Source organism: Carex rostrata, chromosome 8, assembly GCF_964058835.1.
Source record: "Carex rostrata chromosome 8, lpCarRost1.2, whole genome shotgun sequence".
Classification (NCBI taxonomy): Eukaryota; Viridiplantae; Streptophyta; class Magnoliopsida; order Poales; family Cyperaceae; genus Carex; species Carex rostrata.
In genome coordinates, this window is record NC_135925.1 from 4,129,313 (window position 1) to 4,154,675 (window position 25,363).

The following is a 25,363-nucleotide window of genomic DNA, read 5'->3' on the forward strand; positions in this document are numbered from 1 at the left end:
GCATTGGACCCAAGTAGATCTCCCGTGGTATAAAGGGGAGATATTCATTCTCAGAAATATCTAAAGTATTATCGTAAATGTACCTGTATTCAAAACACTATATATATATGGCTATATATGAATTGGAAAAAAAAAAAAAAAAACTAACAAAAGGGTACAATATTGAACAATAGAGAAGGCATAGTTTTTTTTAATTTTTTGATAACGTACATAGAACTAGTAAGGTATAATTAGTAGGAGAGATCCTTAATTTACACACTCTAATTATTAAGTAGTTGCGTTAATTTTTAGAATAATTATATGAATTCCCCACTCCCATCTCCCTATCTCTTAAACTTCTCATACACATTTTTAAAGGTGTTTTTTTTTTTTTTCAATGTCGTTCAAATTTCTCATGATCTATGAGGAATTTTGTGAATCTAAAACCACGAATGTATTATACCCAATTTTATCTTTCAAATGAGATCAATGATAACATATTTTCTGGCTCATCGTCACACAAGTATTTATACCTATACTTATAAGTATTTATATTCCCCAATCGTGTTTAACTTCCATAAACTAACTTAACTAACTAGTTTAATTAAATTTATTCAAAATAATGTTGTCTTCCAAGTTTAATTAAATTCATAGGTATAAATACTTGGAAGATAATAAATTAATACTTGCAAACGAAGATATTAATACTTACATGTCTAACTTGATATGACTATATGAGGGGAACCACTCAAACTACATGGGGAGGAAAATCATATATGTTTTTAGAGGTGGATTTTTTTTTCTTTTTTCAATGTCATCCTCATTTTTCACGATCTATGAGAAATTTTGCAAATCTAAAACCACGAACGTATTCTACGCAATTTTATCTTTTAAATGAGATCCATGATGACATACTTTCAGACTCATCGTCACAGAAGTATTTATACCTCATTGTGCAAGTATTTATACCTATACTTGTAAGTATTTATCTTCCCAAATCGTGGACCTCGCATCTCTGCATCAACCTTCCCCAATCATCCCTGCGTCAATCTTTCTTTAACAAAAATAGTTGACCACATAGCCACATAAGTATATATACTTCAGTGCATATGTATAAATACTTGTAATACTTGATATAAATACTTGTAATACTTGATATTAATACTTGTATGACGACGAGCTCGAAAGTATGTCATCATAGATCTCATTTGAAAGATAAAATTGCGTAGAAGACGTTCGTGGTTTTAGATTCGCAAAATTCCTTATAGATCGTGAGAAATGTGAACGAGATTGAACAAATAAAATTGGAGGGATAATGGAAGGATGAGAGTGGGGGGACAATTATCATGGCCCTTTAGAAATAGAGTTCATCGAATAGTAGTTAATACTGCTACAGCCAATGGTAAATACATTTATTCATCAGAATAAATATTTAATGATTATTATTTTATTTACTGACCCCCATGATTGTTTTTGGTAGTATGTGCGGGGATATTGCGGGGATGAGCCTGCGGGGACAATTATCAGCTCCCTAATTTTTATATTTGGCATGTATTTTTTTTTTTTTATCTTTTTTTCATTTTTTTTTATACGATAGTTTGTCAATCAGATAAGCGAGCTACTTAATTTAGGTGAAATAATTAAAATTAGATACAAAAATTGTTTGTTAATCTAGTATGGTGTAATAATACTTGGCTATGGCTGTTCTTAAGTTAGTAGTTTCTTGATCATGCTGAAGCTCTTTGCCTTCAAAAAAATATTGGATATAAAAAAAAAAAAAGAAATATTCTGGTCTCCGAGCCATCATACCTGAGTATGTCCCCCAAGTAGTTTAACAGAAAAAACATTCCATATTGTCTAACTTCTATTTCCAGAGCTAATATCCAAACATTTAAAACTATATTTATAATATTTTAAAATGTTACTCCCAAGAATATAAACATCTATCTGAAAGCATTTCTAAATAGTTTTAACTTTTATCTACTTTTGTCTTCAAGCAAGAATTTTTTTTTTCTTTTCACCCACTATTTTTTATTTTTTCTTTAATCATTTTAATTCATTTTTCCGACGATCCGTGATGAATTTTACGAATCTAAAAATACAAATAATTTCTATTCGATTTTATCTTTCAAATAAGATCCATGATGAAATACTTTTGAGTAATTTTGAAGTCATTTGTTTTTTTTTTGTAAAACTCATGAACACTTAAAATTTTTCAAGTTTTTAAATCCCAGTCTACAACCATTAAAATTTTCAAGACTTTGTGCATGAGGTTTATATGCTTTGTACATAAGTTTTTACATGTAGTGTTACTGTTGAGGTTTATACGCTTTGAAGTATTATTATTGAGGTATAAATTCTTTGTACATGGGATTTATACGCTTTATTTTAGAGATTTAAAGTGTTATTAATAAGGTTTATACGTTTGTACATGAGGTATATACAAAAAGATTTGAAGACTTGTAAACAGAGGTTTAAATTATTTTGAAACAAAATAAAAAGAATTGAAAGTCACAAAGATTTAAAGTGGTAAAAAAAATTACGACACAAATATAACTCGAAAGTTATTTTCATGGATCTCATTTGAAAGAGAAAATTGGATAAAAAAATGTTCGTATTTTTAGATTCGCAAAATTCATCATGGATCGTCAGGATAATGGACGAGAATTATCAGAGAAAAAAAAATGGATAAAAGGAATCTTCCGTTTTGGTTTGAAGACAAAAATAGTCAGGAGTTAAAACTATACAAATTTAGAATTTTAATGCTTGCAGGTAAAGATTTAAATGCTTGCGAGTAGCATTATAAAATGTTATAAACATAAATGTTTGGATATTTACGCTGGAAATGGAAGCTATATAATATTGAAAGTATTTTCTGTTAAACTACTTGGGGGATGCACTCGGGGATTTTGTTTGGGGTAATTATCAGGCGTTATAGGGTCCTATCCATTATATATGTAGTTAATGTTTCTTTTTGCAACACTTGTATGGGTATGATTGGATTGTGCAAGGATTACTGCAAGAATAACGATCTTCGGATTAATGGTTGAGAATAGTGCTAATCCGAGAGGTTTTAGAATTGCGCTAACTTTGAACTATTCGGGTTAGTAAAAATATTATTAGAATTGTATATTTAGAATAGCGATGGAGGGATGAATAAAATAATAATTAAGCTAATATAATATTTAAACTAATATTATATTATATTTAAGTTGAATTTTTTTAATACTAATCTAATATTTTATTTAATACTAATATAATATAATATAGTGTAATATTATATTTATTTAGTGCTAATTTAATAATTTATTTAATACAAATCTAATATTTTATTTAATACTAATCTAATATGATATTATATTTATTTAATACTAGTATAATATTTAAACTAATATCTTATTACATTTAACATTTAAATTAATATTATATCACATTTAATGCTAATCTATATTTATTTAATAATAATCTAATATTTAAGTTAATATTATATTACATACAACACTTAACATTTAAACTAATATTATATTACATTAAAATGTAAAATTAATATTATATTTATTCAATACTAATATAATATTTAAATTAATATTATACTACAATTAATATTTAAACTAATATTTTCTTTAATACTAATCTAATCTAATATTTAAACTAATATTATATTAGATTTAACATTTTAACTAATATTATATTACATTTAATATTTAAACTATTATTATATTATATTTAATATAATATTTATTTTATACTAATTTAATAAGATATTATATTTATTTGATACAAATCTAATATTTTAACTAATATTATATTGCATTTAATATTTAATTTAATATTATATTATATTTAATCTAACATTTTATTTTATATTAATCTAATTTGATGTTATATTTATTCAATACTGATCTATTATTTAAATTAATATTATTTTACATTTAATATTAAATCAAATATTTTATTTAATACTAATTTAATATTTAAACTAACTCTAAAGAAGAATGAAAACTATTTTTTTTATTAATATCACTAACCCCACTAGCTCTATTCTTTCTAACCCGCCATTTCTATGGATTAGTAAAATAGAGCTATTCTTGACTTAACTCAATTTTCTAATTTGTGTTTGTGTCATCCAAGATTAAGAATAGTGAAGCTAACCCAAGATTAGCTCTATTCTTGCCCCATCCAAACACAACCGTAGTCGGTTGCATAATCAATTTTTATCATATACACATATATATACATACATAGTAACATAAACATATACATAGTAGTGAGTAACATAGACATATACATATGATCTAAATTACAATATTTAACATATGATATATTATAGTTAACTCATGAGTACTGATCATCACCTTCAGAAAAATCTTATGCATTTTATCTCTATCTCTATTCTTATATTGTGGATGTAGACGTTTTGATCCGTCAACAGCTATTATTGTAAAATAAAATTTCAAATTTAATATCAGCTCTCCAATCAAATAATTTGTCTTCTTTTGATTAAATGTATCATTTTTACGTGTATAAGTCTAAATTTAGTTAGAAACATAGTTGCCACACATACTGCCACACAATATGTTACAATTAAAATTGAATAAAGAATAAAATTGGAGAGAAATCAATTTATTCATTTTCTTTTTTTCTTCACTCCAACTATCTCCCACTTTTTATTTCCTTATTTAAGAATCATGATAGATGATCAATTTATTTTTAAGAATATCAAATGTTGACATCTTTTAAAAATATTTTATCAGCATTTGATATCTCCAAATTTAATACATTACTCAATTTAAGCTATAGCAAATATTTTTTTACAATTTTACCTCTTCATTTTTTATAAGATAAAAATATTCCTTTTTATTAGTATGTTCAGGTTCGTTTTTAGTTTTAGTTGTTAATTATATGGATAACATATATTGAGGAGGGATTTTAGTAATATTAACTATAATTAGTGCCACAAAATAAAGCAACTAATTTATTAATACAAATTTATTTTTACTAAATATTTTTTTGTCCTTTTGATCTATGGGATGTATATATTTCTACAATACATTTGTCGTTTTTGTTTTTATCAAATTTCTTTCCGTTACAATTCATGAGTTCGATATTAGTAGCTATTAAAATACATTTTGATCAAAATAAAAATACTTGACAACTGTCAACAACTGTTTTAAAGTAAAACAATGAGTATTCATTTTGATTCAAATGAATTGACATTCTGAAACATTATATATTGTACATTATTAGTTAAATTTCACTCTAAATAATCATAAAAAATATTTAATTAAGAGTTGAGTATCTAAAAAGTAATTAAGGATAATATAAGAGTAGCCAATTGGAAGACAAAGAGATCTAATTCACTTCCAACTTCTATTTTATTAATACCAAATTGCAACAATTCCTGTATAATAATTTTTTTTGGTTGAAAACCCATAGGCAGTTTCATTAATATAAAGTAGCTGCTACATAGGATTAGACAACAAGTGTATATGAAAAACACACAGCTAAACAAAATAAAAAAATGCACAGGGATATGTTCATCATTTGGACATAAATTGATTATCCTTGCTTGATGAGAGTGATAGGAGCCTAGCGATTGTGTCCTCTGTACGCATATCACAGCAGATAAGGCACTGAATCCAAATCAGACTAGGAACTGAATCAATTGGACCAGGACAGTCACCTATCAGCTAAGGAGGCACTGAATCAAATCAGACTGGAAGCTAAATCAACCAGGACAATCACCTTGAAAGACAATTAGAAGATGCAAAAAACAACCAAACCAACACATACATCATCATCATAAAAACTGAACATTTATTTCCTAACTTAATATTTATTTGACTATATATAAAGCAACGATAGGTACTATTCGTTCCACTCACTCTTCTATTGCCAAAAAGGAGAAGAAGAGCTAAAAGAAAGGTAAGAAAAAGCAAACTGCTGGTACTGAAGAATAAAATCTCCAGAAAAACGATGCGAAAAACGATGATCAGATCCATAAAGCGGAATCACCAACAAAGTAGAATCCGTTAAATGGAAACACCGGCTCGAAATACAATGGAGCAATGAGCAGTGACCAGATCCACTAAACGAAAGTACCGAAATCGATAACCTAATCTACCGGACAGAAACACAAGCTCAAAAAGATAGAGGAGGGGTGGAGGAGGGTGTCGCCATGGCGAGGCGATCTAAATCGCTTTTATTTTTCCCCTCTGGAAGCTGGCACCGCTTTTCACACATAACTCTTTAAAATTAATTCTTGTATAATATTTGAGTGCAAACTCGAAGGAAACATCTACGGTTCAAGTTCAACTTTTGATTGGCTAGATGCCTAGATGCATTACATTAATTAATTCAGGCCTGGCATCTATAACGTGCATGGTCTTACGTAGGACGGTAGGAGAATGGATCTTTTGTGATCCACAATTCTATGAAAGATCGGATGTGTGTGTAGATATATAGAATTGAAACTTTAATTTAGTATAATTTGTAGTTATTCAGGAATTAAACATAATTTCAAATTATTTCATGAATTATTTATAATTTTTTGGTTAATTCATTAAAAATAGATAACATACTAGAAGCTTACTTAAAACACTAGCAACGATTTTGGAATTATTTATATTATATGCGTAAGGCTACGGTGTTATGGGTTGCATAGAGAGCTACGGTGCTACGGCTCAATATTTGAGTTTTCAAAATTCTAACGGTTGATCCGAACTGTTCATCATGTTCTCCATATTAATATGTGTTCAGAGACCAAATTTTACTTTTTTTGAAATTTTTTTACTATTTTCTTAGATAGGTAGAAAATCAAATATTTGAATGGTGCATAATTTTTTAGATCAAGTGATTTTCTACCTATCTAAAAAATAGTAAATTTTTTTCAAAAATGTAAAATTTGGTCTTCAAATACATATTAATATGAAGAACAAGATGAACGGTTCGGATCGACAATTAGGATTTTGAAAACTCGAATAATTGAGCCGTAGCACCGTAGCCCTCTATGCAACAACCTCTCTTTTTAATTTCCTCACAAAGTTTGGAGATAGTCTCGGACTTGATTTCTCTGTATATATGTATATATATATTGTTTGTATTAATTAATTAACAACTGAAATTTTACATTTGGGAAAACATTTTCTTCTTTGAGTTTGAAACATAAAATAAATAAAATGCCCCTGCGAACTGAAATTGTACTTAATTGCAAAATTGTTGTTATGATGGTTACAAAATGTAGTTATAATTTGATAAATTATGGAAATTTACTATAACCTTGGTCATATTTGATTGAAATAAGTCAAAATGTATATGAATAAAGCAATCAAATGTAGTTAAACTTTAACTAGCTAGCTAGCTAGGTGGTACATATATAAACTAGAATACTTTATTTGTAAGCCCATAAATATATATAGTTAAATTTTTTCAAATTTTAGAGGACTGAAGATTAGCCTTAAACTAATAAATTAAGTTATTCATTTTAAAAATCTTCAGTGCATGCGATCATATATATGGGGAAGTTACATAAAATCCAACCATTACTAAACTTCCAATATGAATAGAGAAACACATAGGAGCCTTATTAGTCCATATCCCAAGATATTTTCTCGTTCCACTAAAACCCTAAATGGATATAATTAACAGAAATAAATAAACAAATAAAAAAATGCGACCATGGTCAACCTACTACACTATAAAACATCTTTGTCTCCACTATCATCCCTCCTGAAATCATTTCACAATTCCACCTCAATTTAGGTGTCTTTTCTCCTCAGGTACATCCCCTCTCCCATCTCTCTTCCTCTGATCTTGCATCTACTAAATATTCTTGTAGAAACATTATTAAGATGCATCTGCTTATAGAATATTCCCTTCTCCTCTCTAGATTTATTGCATCATTCTATATTTCTATAGTGTTTTCTACATAGAATCTACTACTGTAGATTTTGCTTTCTTATAGTTTCTTCAGTATATTTAAATATCTATACCTAAAGAGTATTTCTTTTTTCCTTCACACAAAATACTTCTACTGCTTATAGGTTACAGTAGCTCTTCCAAGAGAACAAATACATCAACTAAATAGATGGTTAGAGCACCGTGCTGTGACGAGGCGGAGGTGAAGAGGGGTCCATGGACAGCAGAGGAGGACGAGAAGCTGAAGGAATTCATAGAGAAACATGGCCCAGGGAACTGGCGTTACCTCCCGAAAAAGGCTGGGTTGAAGCGGTGTGGGAAGAGCTGCCGCCTCAGATGGACCAACTATCTGCGACCCGATATCAAGCGAGGAAAATTCTCTGATGATGAAGAGTGCCTCATCATACACCTCCACTCCATCCTTGGTAACAAGTATGACCTCTTTCTCTCTCACATGCTTGCGCGCACACGCAGAAATTATTAAGTGCTTATGCGATCATGGTCTGATTCTGTTTACTTTGATATCAACATGGCCATATGTAATTTTGAAGTTCTCATTCTAAAGAACACAAATTTAAATAGTTTACATACTTTATTCAAGTATGGATCGGTAGCATGATTTCAATTGGAACTTAACCTGACAGCATGTTCTTGTGTTTAGAAGAACAAATCGAATTAATGTTCTAATTAATCTTTTGAAGGTGGTCTATGATAGCTACAAAATTGCCGGGACGCACCGACAATGAGATCAAGAACTACTGGAATACCCACATCAGAAAGAAGCTCCTCATGATGGGAATCGATCCGGTCACTCATCAACAACGCACAGATCTCGATATACTGTCCAATTTACCTAGCCTTCTAAACACCGTGAATGGATTCAATCTTGGCAACATCACAAACCCCTTAGAAAATGCGTTGAGGCTACAAGCAGATGTCGCACACCTAGCAAGGATGCACCTTATAAAAAACCTGCTTCAAGCAATCAGTCCAGATCCTCTGTCTACAAATGTTGATGCATTGAATTCTGTTTTGGGTTGCAATGCCCTTCAGACCGGCTTTGTTAGCAACCTCTGTCAGCCAAATTTCTCAAATTCAGGTATCTATAATCTTAAAACCTTCAACCAAGAATCTGACATTTCATTTTCATACGAAATATGTCGTCTGGCAAGTGACGGTACTTATAATTCCTTGTTTGATATCTCTCAAGTCCCTTCATTGGTTGCGGCATCACCTGAGGAAATGGCTCAGCCGGCTTTGAGCCCGAATACGTTCTCAAATTTATCAAGCTTATCTGAGCCGTCAGAGACGCTCAATCTAACTGATTTAGTGGATGAGGGTTTTAGTTGGAAGGATATTCTAGAGTAAGTAGCAAAATTTGTTGATATTAATTATATATTTTTATTTAAGTTTTCTCAATGTATTTTTTTTTTTTTGAAAGCTTGGTAGTGACTACCAAGATTAAGTTTTCTCAATGTCACTATGTTAATTATCTAATTTTTTTTTATAATTATTTGCAGCCAACTATCATGGCCCAGCAGTACGTAGATATTTGGTCATGTGGGAGTAAAGACGGAAACTATTTTTATGTTTTTGAGTGATTAATTAGAGACCCAATAAAAAGAAGAAGATATTTTAGAAAAGAGTTTGTGTAAAAAAGGGTTCTATATATGATTTGTTTAATTAGTTGTTTCGGCTCTTTTAATTAAGATATTGTTTTTGTACTTCATCCCCAGCTTCCTTGAATTTATTTTCTTAATTAATTTTGAGCGTCTCCTTTACTCAGCATGTTAATTAACTAACTCTTTGCTAGATACTTGTAATCCAGCGATGACATAATTTTTATATATATATGCACTACTAAAATTTGATTAGTTAGGTTAGTTATATAGGTTGTTGCTTGTGGAATGAGATAACGAGCTGAGTGTGACCTTTCTTCTTGATTTGAAATGTTCAAATAGTAAGTTGAACTATCAAAAATCTTTATCCACTATTCACAATATCATATGTAAACTATAAAAATTAATAAAAGAATTGAAAGATAATATATACCATTTCTATTTTTGATCTATGTTATTTGTGGTATTTTTGGCTATAGTTTTAGCAATTAAATAAACTTTTTAGATGTATATATGTACTGACGCACACTAAGAATGCATGGTCAACTGCCAATATGCAAATTAAAAGGGAAAATGATTTTCTATCATTGAACTATATTTTGTGAAGTTATTGAACATTATTTTATTCTATAAACTTGAGAAAGGTTCTCAAATAGCGGCACTAAAGTTTTTGAACAAATCATGCATGTTAAATTAATAGCGTTACAGCATACTTTTTAATTGAATTTCAACAATATATATAACATATTTAATTAGCACGGAAGTATCACATGAGTTTGATTAAGGAAAATTTGTTTCATTAGAAAGCTGTGCAGTTATCTGAATAATTAATTTGCCAGATAAAATTGTCTTTTTGTTAACTGATATAGACCAGTGAAAATTGTGGGCCGTGTGCTCATATCCTACAATTATATTTTTTGATCGATTGAAACTTGAAAGACTAAATTTGAGATACTATTTCTTTTGGTTACAAGGTGCAATTATACATTAAGTGTATTTAACTTTCTATTTGATTATTTCTATATGTGAGAGAATAATTAGAAGTTAATTGCTGGTTCAAAATATAGTGTTCTCATCAGAGAAGATTAATTTGAAAACTTAATTTGCACCTAATTTTATTGCATAAAGAAGACAAGAAAATAGACACTAATCTGATGCAAACAAGAAAGAGAAGAGGATTATTGACACTTCTTTTTTTTTGCTCTCATTCACTTTTATCTCATTTTTTTTATACTCTTGCTCCTTCATTCTCGTATGTATATATATATATATAGGCTGTGGCTAATTTGCTGCCGGCAACATTTCTGCCGGCGGTGCTGCCGCCCATTTTTCTGTTTTGTGATGTCCAAACAACAAATCCAAACCGTTAGATGTTTAATCTATATTATAATCTACTTGGAGACCAAATTTTACATTTTTTGGAATTTTTTTACTATATATTAAGCTGGTTTGAAAAACGCTGATTTCAATGCTGCAGAAATTTACTGAAATCAGCGGTTTTCAAACCAGCTTAATATATAGTAAAAAAATTCCAAAAAATGTAAAATTTGGTCTCCAAGTAGATTATAATATAGATTAAACATCTAACGATTTGGATTTGTTGTTTGGACATCACACAGCTAAATATAGCCCCGGCAGCACCTCTGCTGAAATGCTGCCAGCAGCAATTTAGACAGACCCTATATATATATTTTAAAAAGTTGTTATACCATCAGTTTCATTCGAAACAAAAGAGTGATCAATGGTACCACACTACATGCTAAATTCTAAAAGCCTAAAACAACACAGCCATATAATAATAATGCATATGGTACAATATCTTGTTACCAATGAGATTAAAAAAGACATGTAATTAATTAAGCAAGCTCCGCTAATTAAAGTTCTTATAGATAACCATCTCTGCCTCTTGCATAGTTGCACCTGTATTTTGGTAAAAGACTAACTAATTAACATCAAAAGGCAAAATCAATTGCAATTTAATTACCAGACCAAGTCCCTACCTTTTCATTAGCATCAAAATTTAGTCAACGAGATGGTTTCATATATAACCCAAACCTCTCAACTTTTACAATTACCAAACTCTTATATTTAGAGAAATTAGCCTATCAATAATTGACCTATATAATATGCAACTCTACTTTAATTAATAAAACAATAATAGAACTTAAATATTTTAGTTTTTATATTCATGTCTCTCTCTCTGTTGAAAAAAAAAAAAAACTTGAAGAGGCTGCCAATATACTCTCTCCTTCTCTCTCTCTCTCTCTTTCTTTTTGGCTGCACTGCGTCTTCTGTTTCTAAGAACTGTTTAAAAGTCGCAATATTAGGTAGTATTAGGTAATGGGTTTTCCTTTGGGTTCAAGGCATTGACAGTAAGAATAGTCAGCGTACAAGTGTGTGCATATATATATGCATGCATAATGATCCATTACCTTTTCATTTAAGTAAATATACATACCTCGTATGACATCCTGATATATATATATTTGCACAAGATAACTTTTGCCGTGTATCCATTATGCTTTATTTGTTTAATTAATTACATCTCACCTAAATCCCACTTTAATTGCTTTCCCAAGCTAGTCATGTATGACCCATGATTGGGAACATTAATTTATTGATGAACAATATAAAATCAATATCATTTTTATTAATGACAGATCAGCTAAGCTTGACATTTCTTTTCAAATGGATAACATGTGCCTCAATGTATTCTGAGCTTAATAGATTTCAGATCTATAATTGTAAAAAGAGCATCCAATAATGTGAATGGCAATAAAATCTTTGGATAATTTTAGTGTGAATATAAGTTATATATGAGTAGAACTAGGGTGCTCTTAAGCTCACCAAAGTGTTTGGTGAGCTTGACTCTAAAACCCATCAAATCGATTTTAAATGACGAATCCGAACCGTTGAAACCCACCTACCTTACGTGTGATGCGTCTACATGTGAAATTTTTAAACATTCGAATTAATTTAGTATAAAGTCAAGCGGTCAAAAATCGTTCAAAAAATGAATGCACTAAAATTAATTTATTAACCTTCTAATTTTGACCGATTGACTTTATACTAAACTAATTCAAATGTTTAAAAATTTCACATGTAGACGCATCACACGTAAGGTAGGCGGGTTTGAACGGTTCGGATTCGTCATTTAAAATCAATTTGATGGGTTTTAGAATCAAGCTCACCAAACACTTTGGTGAGCTTAAGAGCACCCTAGTTCTACTCAGTTATATATATATATATATATAGAGAGAGAGAGAGATGGGCTGTGGTGCATTGCAATGCATGGATATATATATATATATATATATATATATATATATATATATATATATATATATATATATATATATATATATAATTTTAGCGTACATCTAATTTATAGTTGTTAAGGTGTTAAACTGTTTTGTTATTGTAGTACTATGCAGGCTTTTGTGTTAGCTATGTGTGTTTTGCTTTATCTGCTGTAGTTAATATGTAGGTTGCAGTGCTATTTTGGTACTGATCATGTAATAGTATACCGATCGAGGGTCATGTATGTATGACAGAAGTATGGCACATGTCTCCAGAACAAGTGGCTCTCAATTAATGGAAATGAAGGGTACCCACTTTTATCAAAAATAAAATAAAATTAATAAAGTTGTTAATTTTCAAGATCAGAAAAGTAATTTCTAATAATAAATTAAATTGAGTGTGTATAGAGTTGAGCTATATATTGTGCTTCATGAGGTAAAGTGTATGTTTTACTTCACGCTTATATTTTTATTTATAAAGTTTAAAAACTCGATCTGAATCTCTAATATTTAAGATCTTAATGCAAACTATTACTTCCCATTTACTAATTAAGTGAACTAAACAAAATATTCTTTTATTACTATAATAAAGTGAAATTTCGTTTTAGGTGTTAATTAATTTGTTAAAGATAGTAAAATGTCGACAATAAAATAAGAGAACTGATATATATATGCTGATTCTAACATTTATCATTTGGGGGGGGGGGGGGGGGGGGGGGATGCAACCGAATTTTGAGATAAATATTTTTAAACAGTAATGAGTTGGTGGAGGGACATATATATATATATATATATAAGGGGGTATAAATGCAGAGTCATTAATTACATTAATTTGATTATTTATTTATTTTTTTCCTTATGATAATCCAGTTCAAATCTTATGAATGGGTACTACTTTTGTATTATTTTTTTAGCCTTTCGTTTTGTTACATTATAAAAAGTAAAAAGCTTTATTTATATGTACTGCATTTTCAGTTATATAAAAAGTAGTGGTTGACCTCTATATATATTTCCTAATTTTTTTATTTCATGAATTAATTTACTGACATGGCCAAGTGGCCAAGTTATTTCTTTATAACTTCATTTGTTTCTTTAAAGTTTTATGCAACAAATATCTTTGCTCTGTGTCGTCCTGTTTTTTGGGTATTTAAGATCCATGTGCATTTGCTTTAAGATTTGTGTTGATGCCGCACATATTTTAAACGAGTTAAATCTATCTCTTGAAAAAAAAATCTAATTCCTCTATTCCATCTTTCTCATGGAATAAGAAATTGGCTCATAGAAAAATTGAAGAGAGACAAAAATGCAAAAAACAAGAATTTGACTACAAATTAAAATTCAAACTCAATTCCACTATTTTTAATTCTCCAATTTCACTCTCTTCTTCTCTTGTTCAGTAGAAATAGAATATATTTTTTACTCTGTTTCTCTATTTCATTCTTGCGGGCCCTTTTAAAGAAATGAACAAATAAAGCTTCCATTTTTTAGATGCTTCCTGTCATGATAAAATGGATACATACAAGAGAAAAACACAAGTTCTGTCTCATCAGTACAGTGCCTTCATCCAAAGAAGCAAGCATTTCCTTGGAGGTGGAAGCTTTTCAGGTAGGTGAAACCTAGGCATCTATAGAAAAGTACAAGAATACTTACCCTATAAAAAGTCAGTATCATATGTCATGCAATCATGTATCGTATCATATACAGACATATAAAACATGGTCCCTGAGTTCTATATGTAGTTGCATGATTTGCATCATTTGTGTGTCCATGAGGAGAATCTCCATTATTGGTCTAGTACTCTAGTGACCTCTCTAAATCCAGCACACCCGTTTTACTAATACTAATAATGATTTTATTTTTGTTAGAAGAAGGTTGCATCAAGCCACCACTGTCTAATATTCACAAGAAATCTCTTAGCCGAGTTTGGAACCTGTGACAATATAATCAGAATCTTCCATTGTCCATGAGTAGTGTAAATTTAGGTTTCCATATTAATTAGGACAAAAGGTTTACAGGACAATTATTTATGTGATACATGTATTTATTATTCATTGAGAAGGATTTACAAATTTCATTGACATGTGTACAGCCTTAGTGATTTTGAAAGGTATACCCCACATTACAGAAAATTGGTGATATATAAGCTATTGTCCAAATAGAGTCAAATTAGTTAAAGATTAAATTTAAAATTTGAATCATCATATATTTGATTTTTGAAAGTTATGAGACTGTTATGATAAGCCATATATTTAACAATTAATTGATTTCGTTTGTCAATAGATCATATATATATGAATAAAGAAAATTAATTATTTCGCTCCTCCAGAGAAAAATCGATCGCTGAAGATCACCAATTAATTATTTAATTATTTAACAAGTTTTCTGCTGATATTGGCCAAACTGCCTCTTCCCTTTAGAACGATATTATATTTAATTCCAGTCTGTCCTGCTTATTATTAAATTGTGGTATTTCTTGTTAACCTGAGTAATTATATATATATATATAGAGGAGGGTTCAAATGCACTCAAATTTTTGTGCACCCAAATGCATCCTATATTTCAAATCCTTTTTCTCCGTTTTCAAAATCCGAATAGTCAATCTGAACCGTTAGATGCGATCTATATATTAAGATGTGCTTGGGGACCAAATTTTACATTTTTTGGAATTTTTTTACTATTTATTAAGCCACTTTAAAAATCGCTGATTTTATATTTTCTGGACCATTGGATCAGCGATTTTCAAAGTGGCTTAATAAATAGTAAAAAAATTCCAAAAAATGTAAAATTTGGTCTCCAAGCACATCTTAATATATAGATCGCATCTAATGGTTCGGATTGACTATTCGGACTTTGAAAATAGAGAAAAAGGATAGGGTGCATTTGAGTGCACAAAAATTTGGGTGCATTTGAACCCTCCTCATATATATATCCACAATAAAATTTACAAAATGGGAAACTACAATTTAGCAAAAAAAAAAAAAAAAAAGGAAGAAGAAGAAGAAAGAAATAACAGTACGAAGATAACTAGGTGGTACACGTTAATGACGATGCAACATATATATAGAATTATGTAGAAAGCGTCAACAGAGCTTGAACAAATTGATTTGGTAAAGATAAAAAGGAAAGAAAAAATAATGACCAGACAAGAAGTTGTGGTCTACACAAGAGTCAGATATATAAATATATATATATATAGAGTATGGCTAACGCGCTTCCTCTAGCATAAGGGCCGAAATGCTTCCGGTGGAAATTTAAAATTTCAAAATCCAAAAAGTCGATCTGAACCGTTCATCTTCTTCTCCATATTAATATCTGCTTGGAGACCAAATTTTACATTTTTCTGAAATTTTTTACTATTTATTAAGCCACTTTGAAAATCATTGATCCAATGATTTTACTGTTTTGTTAAGCCACCGTTGGATCAGCGATTTTCAAAGTGGCTTAATAAATAGTAAAAAATTTCAGAAAAATATAAAATTTGGTCTCCAAGCAGATATTAATATGGAGAAGAAGATGAACGGTTCAGATCGACTTTTTGGATTTTGAAATTTCAAATTTCTACCGGAAGCATTTCGGCCCATATGCTAGAGGAAGCGCGTTAGCCGTACTCTATATATATATATATATATATATAGAGCTGGGCTACGGTGAGTTGCGAAGTAAAGCGACTATTTTACTTCACGCTCATATTTTGTGATTTTAAAGTTCAAAACGTAGATCCGAACCGTTCATCTTGTTCTCCATATTGAAATGTGCTTGGAGACCAAATTTTACATTTTTTGGAATTTTTTTACTATTTATTAAGCAATTTTGAATGCCGCTGATCTGAGGGTTCACAAAATTTTACTGTTTTTACTGTTCACAGCAAAACAGCAGTTTTCAAAAATGCTTAATAAATAGTAAAAAAATTCCAAAAAATGTAAAATTTGGTCTCCAAGCACATTTCAATATGGATTAAACATCTAACGGTTCGGATCGGTCGTTTGGGCTTTCAAAATAAAAATACGGCGTGAAGTAGAAACGCGTTTTACTTCGCAACTCACCGTAGCCTATCTATATATATATATATATATATATATATATATATATATATAGCTGAAGTAAAACAATACATACATATATTTTATTTGGTTGCTATCAAATTACAACTAACATTTAACCAACTGATGTTGACTACCAGCCTATGTAAATTATTGGAATATGTTAATTAAGAGGAACATTCATAATTCAACTAATATATGTTTTTCTTACAATAATAATGATTAGAGGTACGCAATACTACTAATACTAAGGACAGAAATCTGTACACCTTTAATTTACACACACACACACGAGTTTACAAGAGCTTTTAATTAATTAATTAATGTCCTGTGACAAATAAACATGCATGGAAACAAGCGTCTGTTGCTTTGTTAGGTACGTAGTAAGGGTGTCAACGGGTACGGTAAGGATCGGGTGGAAGCATTTTCATATCCGTACCCGTCACAAATTATCATTACTCGTACCCTACCCTTACCCGTTACAAATTGCCTTACCCGTACCCTATCTTTACCCGTTGTAATTGTCGGATAACGAAACGGTAGCCGGTAAATAACGGTTAATACTTGTATAATAATTATTTTTATTATTTATTAAATAAAATACTAAGACACACTTATTTGTCACATATATAATCACATTACTAATATGAAAATTAATTCTAACTAAATTATTTTTTTTATCAAAAGACAAATTCAAAAACACAAATATCTTTGTTCTTTAATTAAAAAAAAAACAAGCATGCAAATAAAAAAAAGATGGTCAATTGTGTTTAACACAGTTACATAAATAGTCAATTATTCAAGTTAGAAAATTTAATAAATTTTGTTTTCTAAGGTCAAGAGTAGTTGCCAGTTGGACTGCTGGAGATGAATAATAATTCAATGCTCACTAACATATACTATATATATATATATATATATATATATATAATTACCCGATCGGGTAATGGGTACGAAATAGGCTTTATCCGTATCCTTACCCGTTTTGATAACGGAAACAAATTTTTACCCATACTCATACCCGATAAGTTTATAAAAAAAAAATCTTACCCATACCCGTCGTATCGAATACGATACGGGTCGGGTAAACGGATAAAAGGGTGCCATTGACACCCCTAGTACGTAGGATAATTGAACGCATTGCACCGCGTAGAAATAACACGTAGAGATATGTATGATATGCATGTACGTAGTGCATATATACGTAAATTTTACATCATATATATATAGAATAAGGATGAAACATATATAATATCCTTGGAATATAGATATTATTTTTTGAGTAAAAGTAAGGGTCAACCCATATTCATTTGATTAATATTAAGCTTGATTAAGTACAGCTACAAGGTTAATTTGTAACAAGAAAAATAAAGTTACAAAAAAATACTCAAAACATATATATGAGCTGCTTTGAAAGTTTTAAGATCAAGTAAAAGTGAAAGAGAAGTGAAAGAAAATAATTAATTATATATATTGACTATCGAGCTGTAGTTTCTACTATGCCTTTCAAATATATATATATATAGGAATATGCTAGCATGCTATGCATAGCATAGAGGGCCTCCATGCAACGGCTCAATATTCGACTTTTCAAAATCCTAATGGTCGATCCGAACCGTTCATCTTGTTCTCCATATTAATATGTGTTTGGAGACCAAATTTTACATTTTTTGGAATTTTTGTATATTTATTGAAAATCGCTGTTTTTGTTATGGTCCAGATTGGCTGAAAACAACGATTTTCAATAAATCTAAAAAAATAGTAAAAAAATTCCAAAAAATGTAAAATTTGGTCTCCAAACACATATTAACATGGAGAACAAGATATTGAACGGTTCGGATCGACCGTTAGGATTTTGAAAAGTCGAATATTGAGCCGTTGCATGGAGGCCCTCTATGCTATGCATAACATGCTAGCATATTCCTATATATATATATATAGAGAGAGAGAGAGAGATGGGCTATGGTGCATTCCAATGCATAGGCGATGGTGTGCATTGGACCATAAATTACCGATTCAAAGTCCAAATGACCGATCCAAACCGTTCATCTTGTTCTCCATATTAATATGTGCTTGGAGACCAAATTTTATATTTTTTGGAATTTTTTACTATTTATTAAGCCACTTTGAAAATCGCTGATCCAACGGTGGCTTCTGATTTTACTGTTCCAAACAGTCACCGTTTGATCAATGATTTTCAAAGTGGCTTAATAAATAGTAAAAAAATTCCAAAAAATATATAATTTGGTCTCCAAGCACATATTAATATGGAGAACAAGATGAACGGTTTGGATCGGTCATTTGGACTTTGAATCGGTGATTTATGGTCCAATGCACACCATGGCCTATGCATTGCAATGCACCATAGCCCATCTCTCTCTCTCTCTCTCTCTATATATATATGACATGGGCTACGGTGAGTTGCGAAGTAAAACGACTATTTTACTTCCCACTCATATTTTGAGATTTGAAAATTCAAACGATCGATCCGAACCGCTCAACATGATCTCCAACTCACCGTAGCTCACCGTAGCTCATCTCTCTCTCTCTCTCTCTCTATACGACGTGAAGTAGAAACGCGTTTTACTTCGCAACTCACCGTAGCTCATCTCTCTCTCTCTCTATATATAGATAGATAGACACACACACATATATATAAATCAATCACATTTTAATTACATAATTTGATACATAACCTATCTATATTATAGAAAAACATTTTATTTTTTATTTTGTGACCAAATTTATCTATTGTCACAATTATTATATTTGTTAATAAATTTGTTGTGAAAACAACTAATTATCCTATTATCATCAATTATCTTTTGCCCCTTTCCAGACACATCACTTTATTAAATTTATGATCCAACATACATCATTGCTTTTGCTTTTGCTATTAGAACTCCTATAACAGGTCATACCTTTGATAACAAGAGATTAGGTAAATCAATGAAAGCTTTAACAAACTTTGATTACTTGTGTCTTCTTACTGAAGTCAAATAGAGACAGTTGCCTGTCAAATTAACTTATTCTATCATGTGGTATTCTAGCTCTACTTTTGACATTGGCCAAGTAAATTTGTTAATTAATTATAGTTTTCAAATAATGAAAGCATCGTTATATAAAACAAGTGCTTTACGTTGAATGATGATTTAAGGCTTGTTGAAATTTGGTAATTTTGCTGATTTTTCGTTGAGAAGTTTAATTTAGGCAGAGGTGGTTAATTAATTAATCTGTAGTTGAATGCCTTTTTAAGACATACACACAAACAGTTCAAACATGTATATATATAAAGATGGTTTGGTGTCAATTAATGTTAGAGGGTTCAAATGTCTCCATTTTTTTTGTGTCTTCATCGTGCCTCTATTTTTAAGAACTTTAATAACTCAAAATTTAAAACTTAAAAGTTAAAATAAGACTATTGGATATGATCTACATTATTTTATCTGTACATGTAAAAAATTATGACATTTCAACTTTATTTTGGTTATCATCAAGAGCTTGTAAAAACGTACTAATGTGGATAATTTCTAGACATTGATTTTTCAAATGATTGATTCACATAAAAACAAAATCGAAATATGATATTTTTTTATGAGCATATAGCTAGAGAAAATAACATAGATCATATGTAATGGTTTTATTTTGACGTTTATGATTTAAATTTAAATTTATTAACACTTTTAAAAATAAAAACATGATGAAGACACAAAAAATAGAGACATTTGAACCGTCTTCTTAATATTATTACGCTATCAATTAAACTATTAAAAGAAGGGCTACAACACTTCATGCAAGTCCGATCTCTCAATACATTCCCCTAATTATTTCATAATTTATAATAAAATAATAATATTTCGCTCTCCAAGAACAGAAGAAATCAAGGTTCTAAATAGCGATTATAGCGGCATAGCGGGAGACAAAAAAAAGCTATTACGAATAGCGTAGCTATAGCGAAAGCTATCATACATAGTGATTTTTCCATTTCAAATTTTATATTTTATATTTATACTAATTATCAACATAATCAATACTGGAGAATTGAGGTAACAACTAAATGACAACTAATCTAAGTCTATACTTTTTATCAATTATGTAAATAAGAAGGAAAAAAAATCTAAAAAGTTACATTATTTAATAGTTCATACTTCATAGTATTACATATTATAATAGATGAAGAGTAATTAATTTTATAGGTAAATGAAGTCAATATACATATTTAAACATTTTATATATAATAATAATAATAATAATAAAAATCAGCTTTCAATTGAAACCAATGATAATAATTTTACAAATGAATACTATACAAAGAACAATCAAAATAAAGAATTAATATTTGAATATTTCTCGATATAGAATGAGAGAATAAATCACAAATAAAAATAGAAGCACATAGTTTGGTTTAGCATACTTATTGTAGAAGACCATGTAGCATTAGAAATAAGAATAAAAGTACAGAAGCCCATATAAATTGCAAAAAAAAAAAAGCCCATGTAGCATACTTAATTTGTAATTTTAGGTTTCCTTATATACTCAGACCAAAATGGCTATTATGGTATCTGTTTACACTGGTGTTGAGGTTCTAACAGACCTTAATGGCGTTTATTACAGTATCGGGCCTATTTCTATGATATTTGTAATGCCGGGTACTGATTTGTTAGTTCTGAAATTGATTATTTCTCAAAACTTGGGATTGAATCAGGATCGATATGACCTTGATATTTAGGCAAAAATTAGCATGCCCACTGGTTCAAGACAAACCTGGTTCCAACTATTTCCTATTCAGAATGATGGAGTCTAGCAGGTTCTGTACAACCAGACCATGAGTTTTCCTGAGGATGGATAAAAGGTAATTGAAATCTTTGTGGAGATTAACCGAGTCCAGCGTCGCAACCCCCTTGCGAGGTTAATCCAGAGTGCTACTTGGGATAATGCGTCAATCTCCTCAAGTCCAGTGTCCCAATACCTTCTCCAGATTTACATGCCTAAGAGTAGTCATGCCCCAGTTTAGGAAGGTCGACGATTTACTAGTCGGCCCTCCCAACGGTCTCGAACCCCTTTGCAGATTGACATGCCTGAGAGTAGTTAAGCCCAGTTCAGAGGGACCGACCATCTAGTAGTCGGCCCTCCCGTCGGTCTCGACCCCAGCCTGACCAAATTGCTAGTAGTAGTCGGACCGCTCATTGGGGTCAGCCTTGTGATTTGGATGAAATCGAGGAGATAATGGATCCGAAAATACAAGAGGCAGAGGAAAATTGGAGGGATGTTGATCCTGATTGCATGAGCAATTAAAGTGACTAGGAAGATACCGGACCTGTGCTCGGGCAGAGAAAAAAAATCAAGATTGATGAAGGATTTCGGATAATGGGTAGCGGGATTCGAGCACACGATTGCAGCTTTCAATGATCTATCAGGATTTCAGGAAGCAAATGTGGAGTTGTTTGGTAGACATACAGATTTTGAGAATGAATTGTCAGAGGGACAAACGTATGATTCAAAGGAGCAAATGAAAGCTACAATTTACAAGTTTCACATTCTTTGTAATAAATAGATTACAAATTCGCACAACAACAAACAACGGATTAGGCTCAAGTGCAGGAACCCCAGATGTGCTTGGTACATATTACCAAGGGCCACTGGTTTTGGTACATAATGGAAGGTATCTGAGTGCCCAACAAAACATGTTTGTCATGCGAATGCCACAAGAATAGATCATGCACAGTTGACGGCTGCTATGGTTGCCGATTGCATCGCCGTGCACATGAAAAATAACGTGGATTTGAGTATCAATACTATCATAATCGCGGTTGCACAAACGTACAATGGTCAAGTACTAACGTACAACAAATTATGGTGTGGAAGGGAGTTGGCAATTGCCCGCCAATTTGGTAGTTGGGAGGGGTCATACACACTTATAGTCCCCTTGTTGGAGGCAATTAAGCGAAAAAAATCAGGTATTATAATATTTATTTTCTTTCAATAACATTGTCATCTGCTAACTCTAAAACTAAATAATTTGTTTTTATTGACAGGTACATTGTTTGATGTTACCTCATATCCAACTGGTGAGCCTGGACCTTACAAGTACTTTTATAGGGCAGCTTGGGCATTTGGACTGTGCATAAAGGATTTCCAACACCTGAGACCTGTCATCACTATTGATGCATGTTTCTTATTAGGCTAGTACAAAGGTAATAAAAATCGAAATTGATATGTCATTTTATTTATTCACATGTAGTCGATAAATTGATGCATTTTGCTCTTTTTTTATTCACCTTTTTTTGATGGTCTAATACAGATAAAATGTTGCTTGCAACCGGGTATGATGCAGAAAATTAGCTCCTCCCGTTGGCTTTTTCTTTGGTAGATACAGAGAATTTTGAAGATTATGCATGGTCCATGCAATGGTTAAGGCACAATGTAATTTGCTCCAAGTTTGTGTGTTATCACTGATAGGGGCAAGGGCATAAAAAAGGTATTTAGACATGATGATCTGGGATGGAATGAGGAAGACGAGGATGAGTGCGTTCACCGTCTTTGTGCTACTCACATAGCAGAAAACATGAAGAAGAACCATTGCAATGACCAGGCAATCAAGTACTTCAGGATATGTGTGGTGAAGAGGAAGATGAGGAGATATAAGCAAGGAATGCAAGCAATGAGGGATGTATGTGACCGTGCTCTAAATTGGTTGGACGGTGTGTGTAAGTATCTGGATCAAGATGAGAACGAGTGTCCAAAACCATGGAAGATATTCCAAGCGCTGGATGGGGGTTACTGTTGGGGAATTATGACCACAAACGAATCCGAGTCATTCAATAATGTCTTTAGGTCATCTCGTAGGTTTTTGGTAGCAGCAATAATTGAGAACGCATTTTACAAATGTCAGTAATGGTTTGCTCAAAGGAGGGCAAAAACACAATTTGAAGTAAGCCATGGTCAACAGTTCTCATGTCGTGTGCACCAGGCATTTTATTTTCATTAAATTATTTTATTTTTTAAATTTTAAATTATTATATTTTCATTCAATTATTTTTAAATATTAATATCATCAATTTTTAATAGTTGATTAACAAACAGTGCGGGAGGTCACAATCTATGACAACGCTCGGTGAATTTGGCAACTGGAACGAGTTTGAGATAACATCCATACAAAAGAAAGTTAATGCATACATGTCTGACGCTTTTGGCCAGTTTACCAAGGTGAATTACAAATACATGGTGGTAATCACGGATGAGAACACGGTTACATGCACATGCCAGAAGTCGCAATTAAACAAAATACCATGTTCTCATGTTCTGGCAGTGTGTCGTCTCCGAGGAATCGACCCTGGCAGGTTTGTACATTACTACTACCACATTCAGACACTGATCAACACATGGATGGGTGAATGGCATGTGTATGACAATTAGTCTGATTGGCCGGAAAATAAAGTTCCAACCCTTGTTCCAAATGACAAAAATATTACTTTGGATCGAAGGCGAGTAAATAGGATTCTGATGTGGCTTGATTTACTACATAATAGAAGGAGAGGACATCAGGCTGACCGAGATACACAGGGACAACAAAACAGAGTTGCTCGAGATGCACGAAGTAGTTAACTCATATTTTTAAATTAAATTCCAACTTTTAAAAAAAATATTGAGACTTAATAATAACAATACATTTTTGTTTGTCAATTTTCAGGTTGAGAGAGATGCAAGCAATGTATTTTTATCTAGTAGTCAATTTTATTTAGGAGTACTTTTAGTAGTCAATTCTATTTATATAACTACTGCATCTCTTGAACTGAAGGATTTCATGATGTGGCAAGGCAATAAATTCAAAATTTTTGACCCTCTTACAATCATCTATGAATCTACTTTATTATGCTAATTATATTAAAGCAATTCATATATATGCAAATGGATATCTACTCATTCATTCATCACAAATCTATCTACTAAAGGTGATTTGGATATACCTCTACCAAATGTCAATTTGGTAAATAGAGAGAAGTCGTATTCTCTTCTAGGTCTCTTGGATACCTTCGTTTGTCGAAACGGCCTCCTAGTGTTCACCTTGAACTAAACAAGGATTAGAAAGACCTTGCTAGAGGTCTTAATCTAATCTAAGCTTAGAACCTAATTAATAACCCTTCTTGTTCTTCTAATAATTCTTCATTAGAGAAACCAATAATATGAGAGGAAGAGGGGTGGCGGCTAAGAAGGAGAGGAAGAGAAGGAAATAAATTTTCAGAAAATTGCTTGCTTGTTTGAATGCCTTCTCTACCTCTCCTTATATGAAAATATACTAGGGTTTCCATTGTGTAACCTTCCTAGTACAATTCTCCTTATTAAAAGAGCCAACCCTAGCCTCTGCTACAGTAACTGCTACAGTACCAGCCTCAACTCATATTAGTTTTGGGTTTTAATAAATTTATGTTATAACGATGTTTTGCACATTATTATATTTATGTGTCATGTATATATACTATATAATATGCACCATATTATACCAAATAAT

At 31.1% G+C, this 25,363-nt stretch overlaps 2 protein-coding genes across 2 annotated transcripts in view; both read left to right on the forward strand.

Annotated features, from left to right (window-relative positions):
* LOC144558273 (transcription factor MYB41-like) overlaps positions 1-9,479 on the forward strand; it is a 55,531-nt gene extending 46,052 nt beyond the window's left edge. The window contains exon 4 of the mRNA XM_078307082.1: positions 9,417-9,479. Coding sequence (XP_078163208.1) covers positions 9,417-9,444 — 28 coding nt within the window. The 3' untranslated portion in view covers positions 9,445-9,479. The remainder of the gene's footprint in view (positions 1-9,416) is intronic.
* Positions 8,022-9,616, forward strand: LOC144558272 (transcription factor MYB41-like). Its single transcript, XM_078307081.1, has 4 exons — positions 8,022-8,328; positions 8,598-8,995; positions 9,107-9,260; positions 9,417-9,616. The coding sequence occupies exons 1-4, from the start codon at positions 8,066-8,068 to the stop codon at positions 9,442-9,444; spliced, it is 843 nt and encodes a 280-aa protein (XP_078163207.1). The 5' UTR covers positions 8,022-8,065; the 3' UTR covers positions 9,445-9,616.
* Positions 9,617-25,363: the final 15,747 nt, after the last annotated feature.

Excerpts from the sequence above, each read along its gene's own strand:
- LOC144558272 (XM_078307081.1), top strand. The coding sequence starts at position 8,066 with ATGGTTAGAGCACCGTGCTGTGACGAGGCGGAGGTGAAGAGGGGTCCA. Across the intron at positions 8,329-8,597 it reads CACTCCATCCTTGGTAACAA|GTGGTCTATGATAGCTACAA; the intron begins GTATGACCTCTT and ends AATCTTTTGAAG. Across the intron at positions 9,261-9,416 it reads AGTTGGAAGGATATTCTAGA|CCAACTATCATGGCCCAGCA; the intron begins GTAAGTAGCAAA and ends AATTATTTGCAG.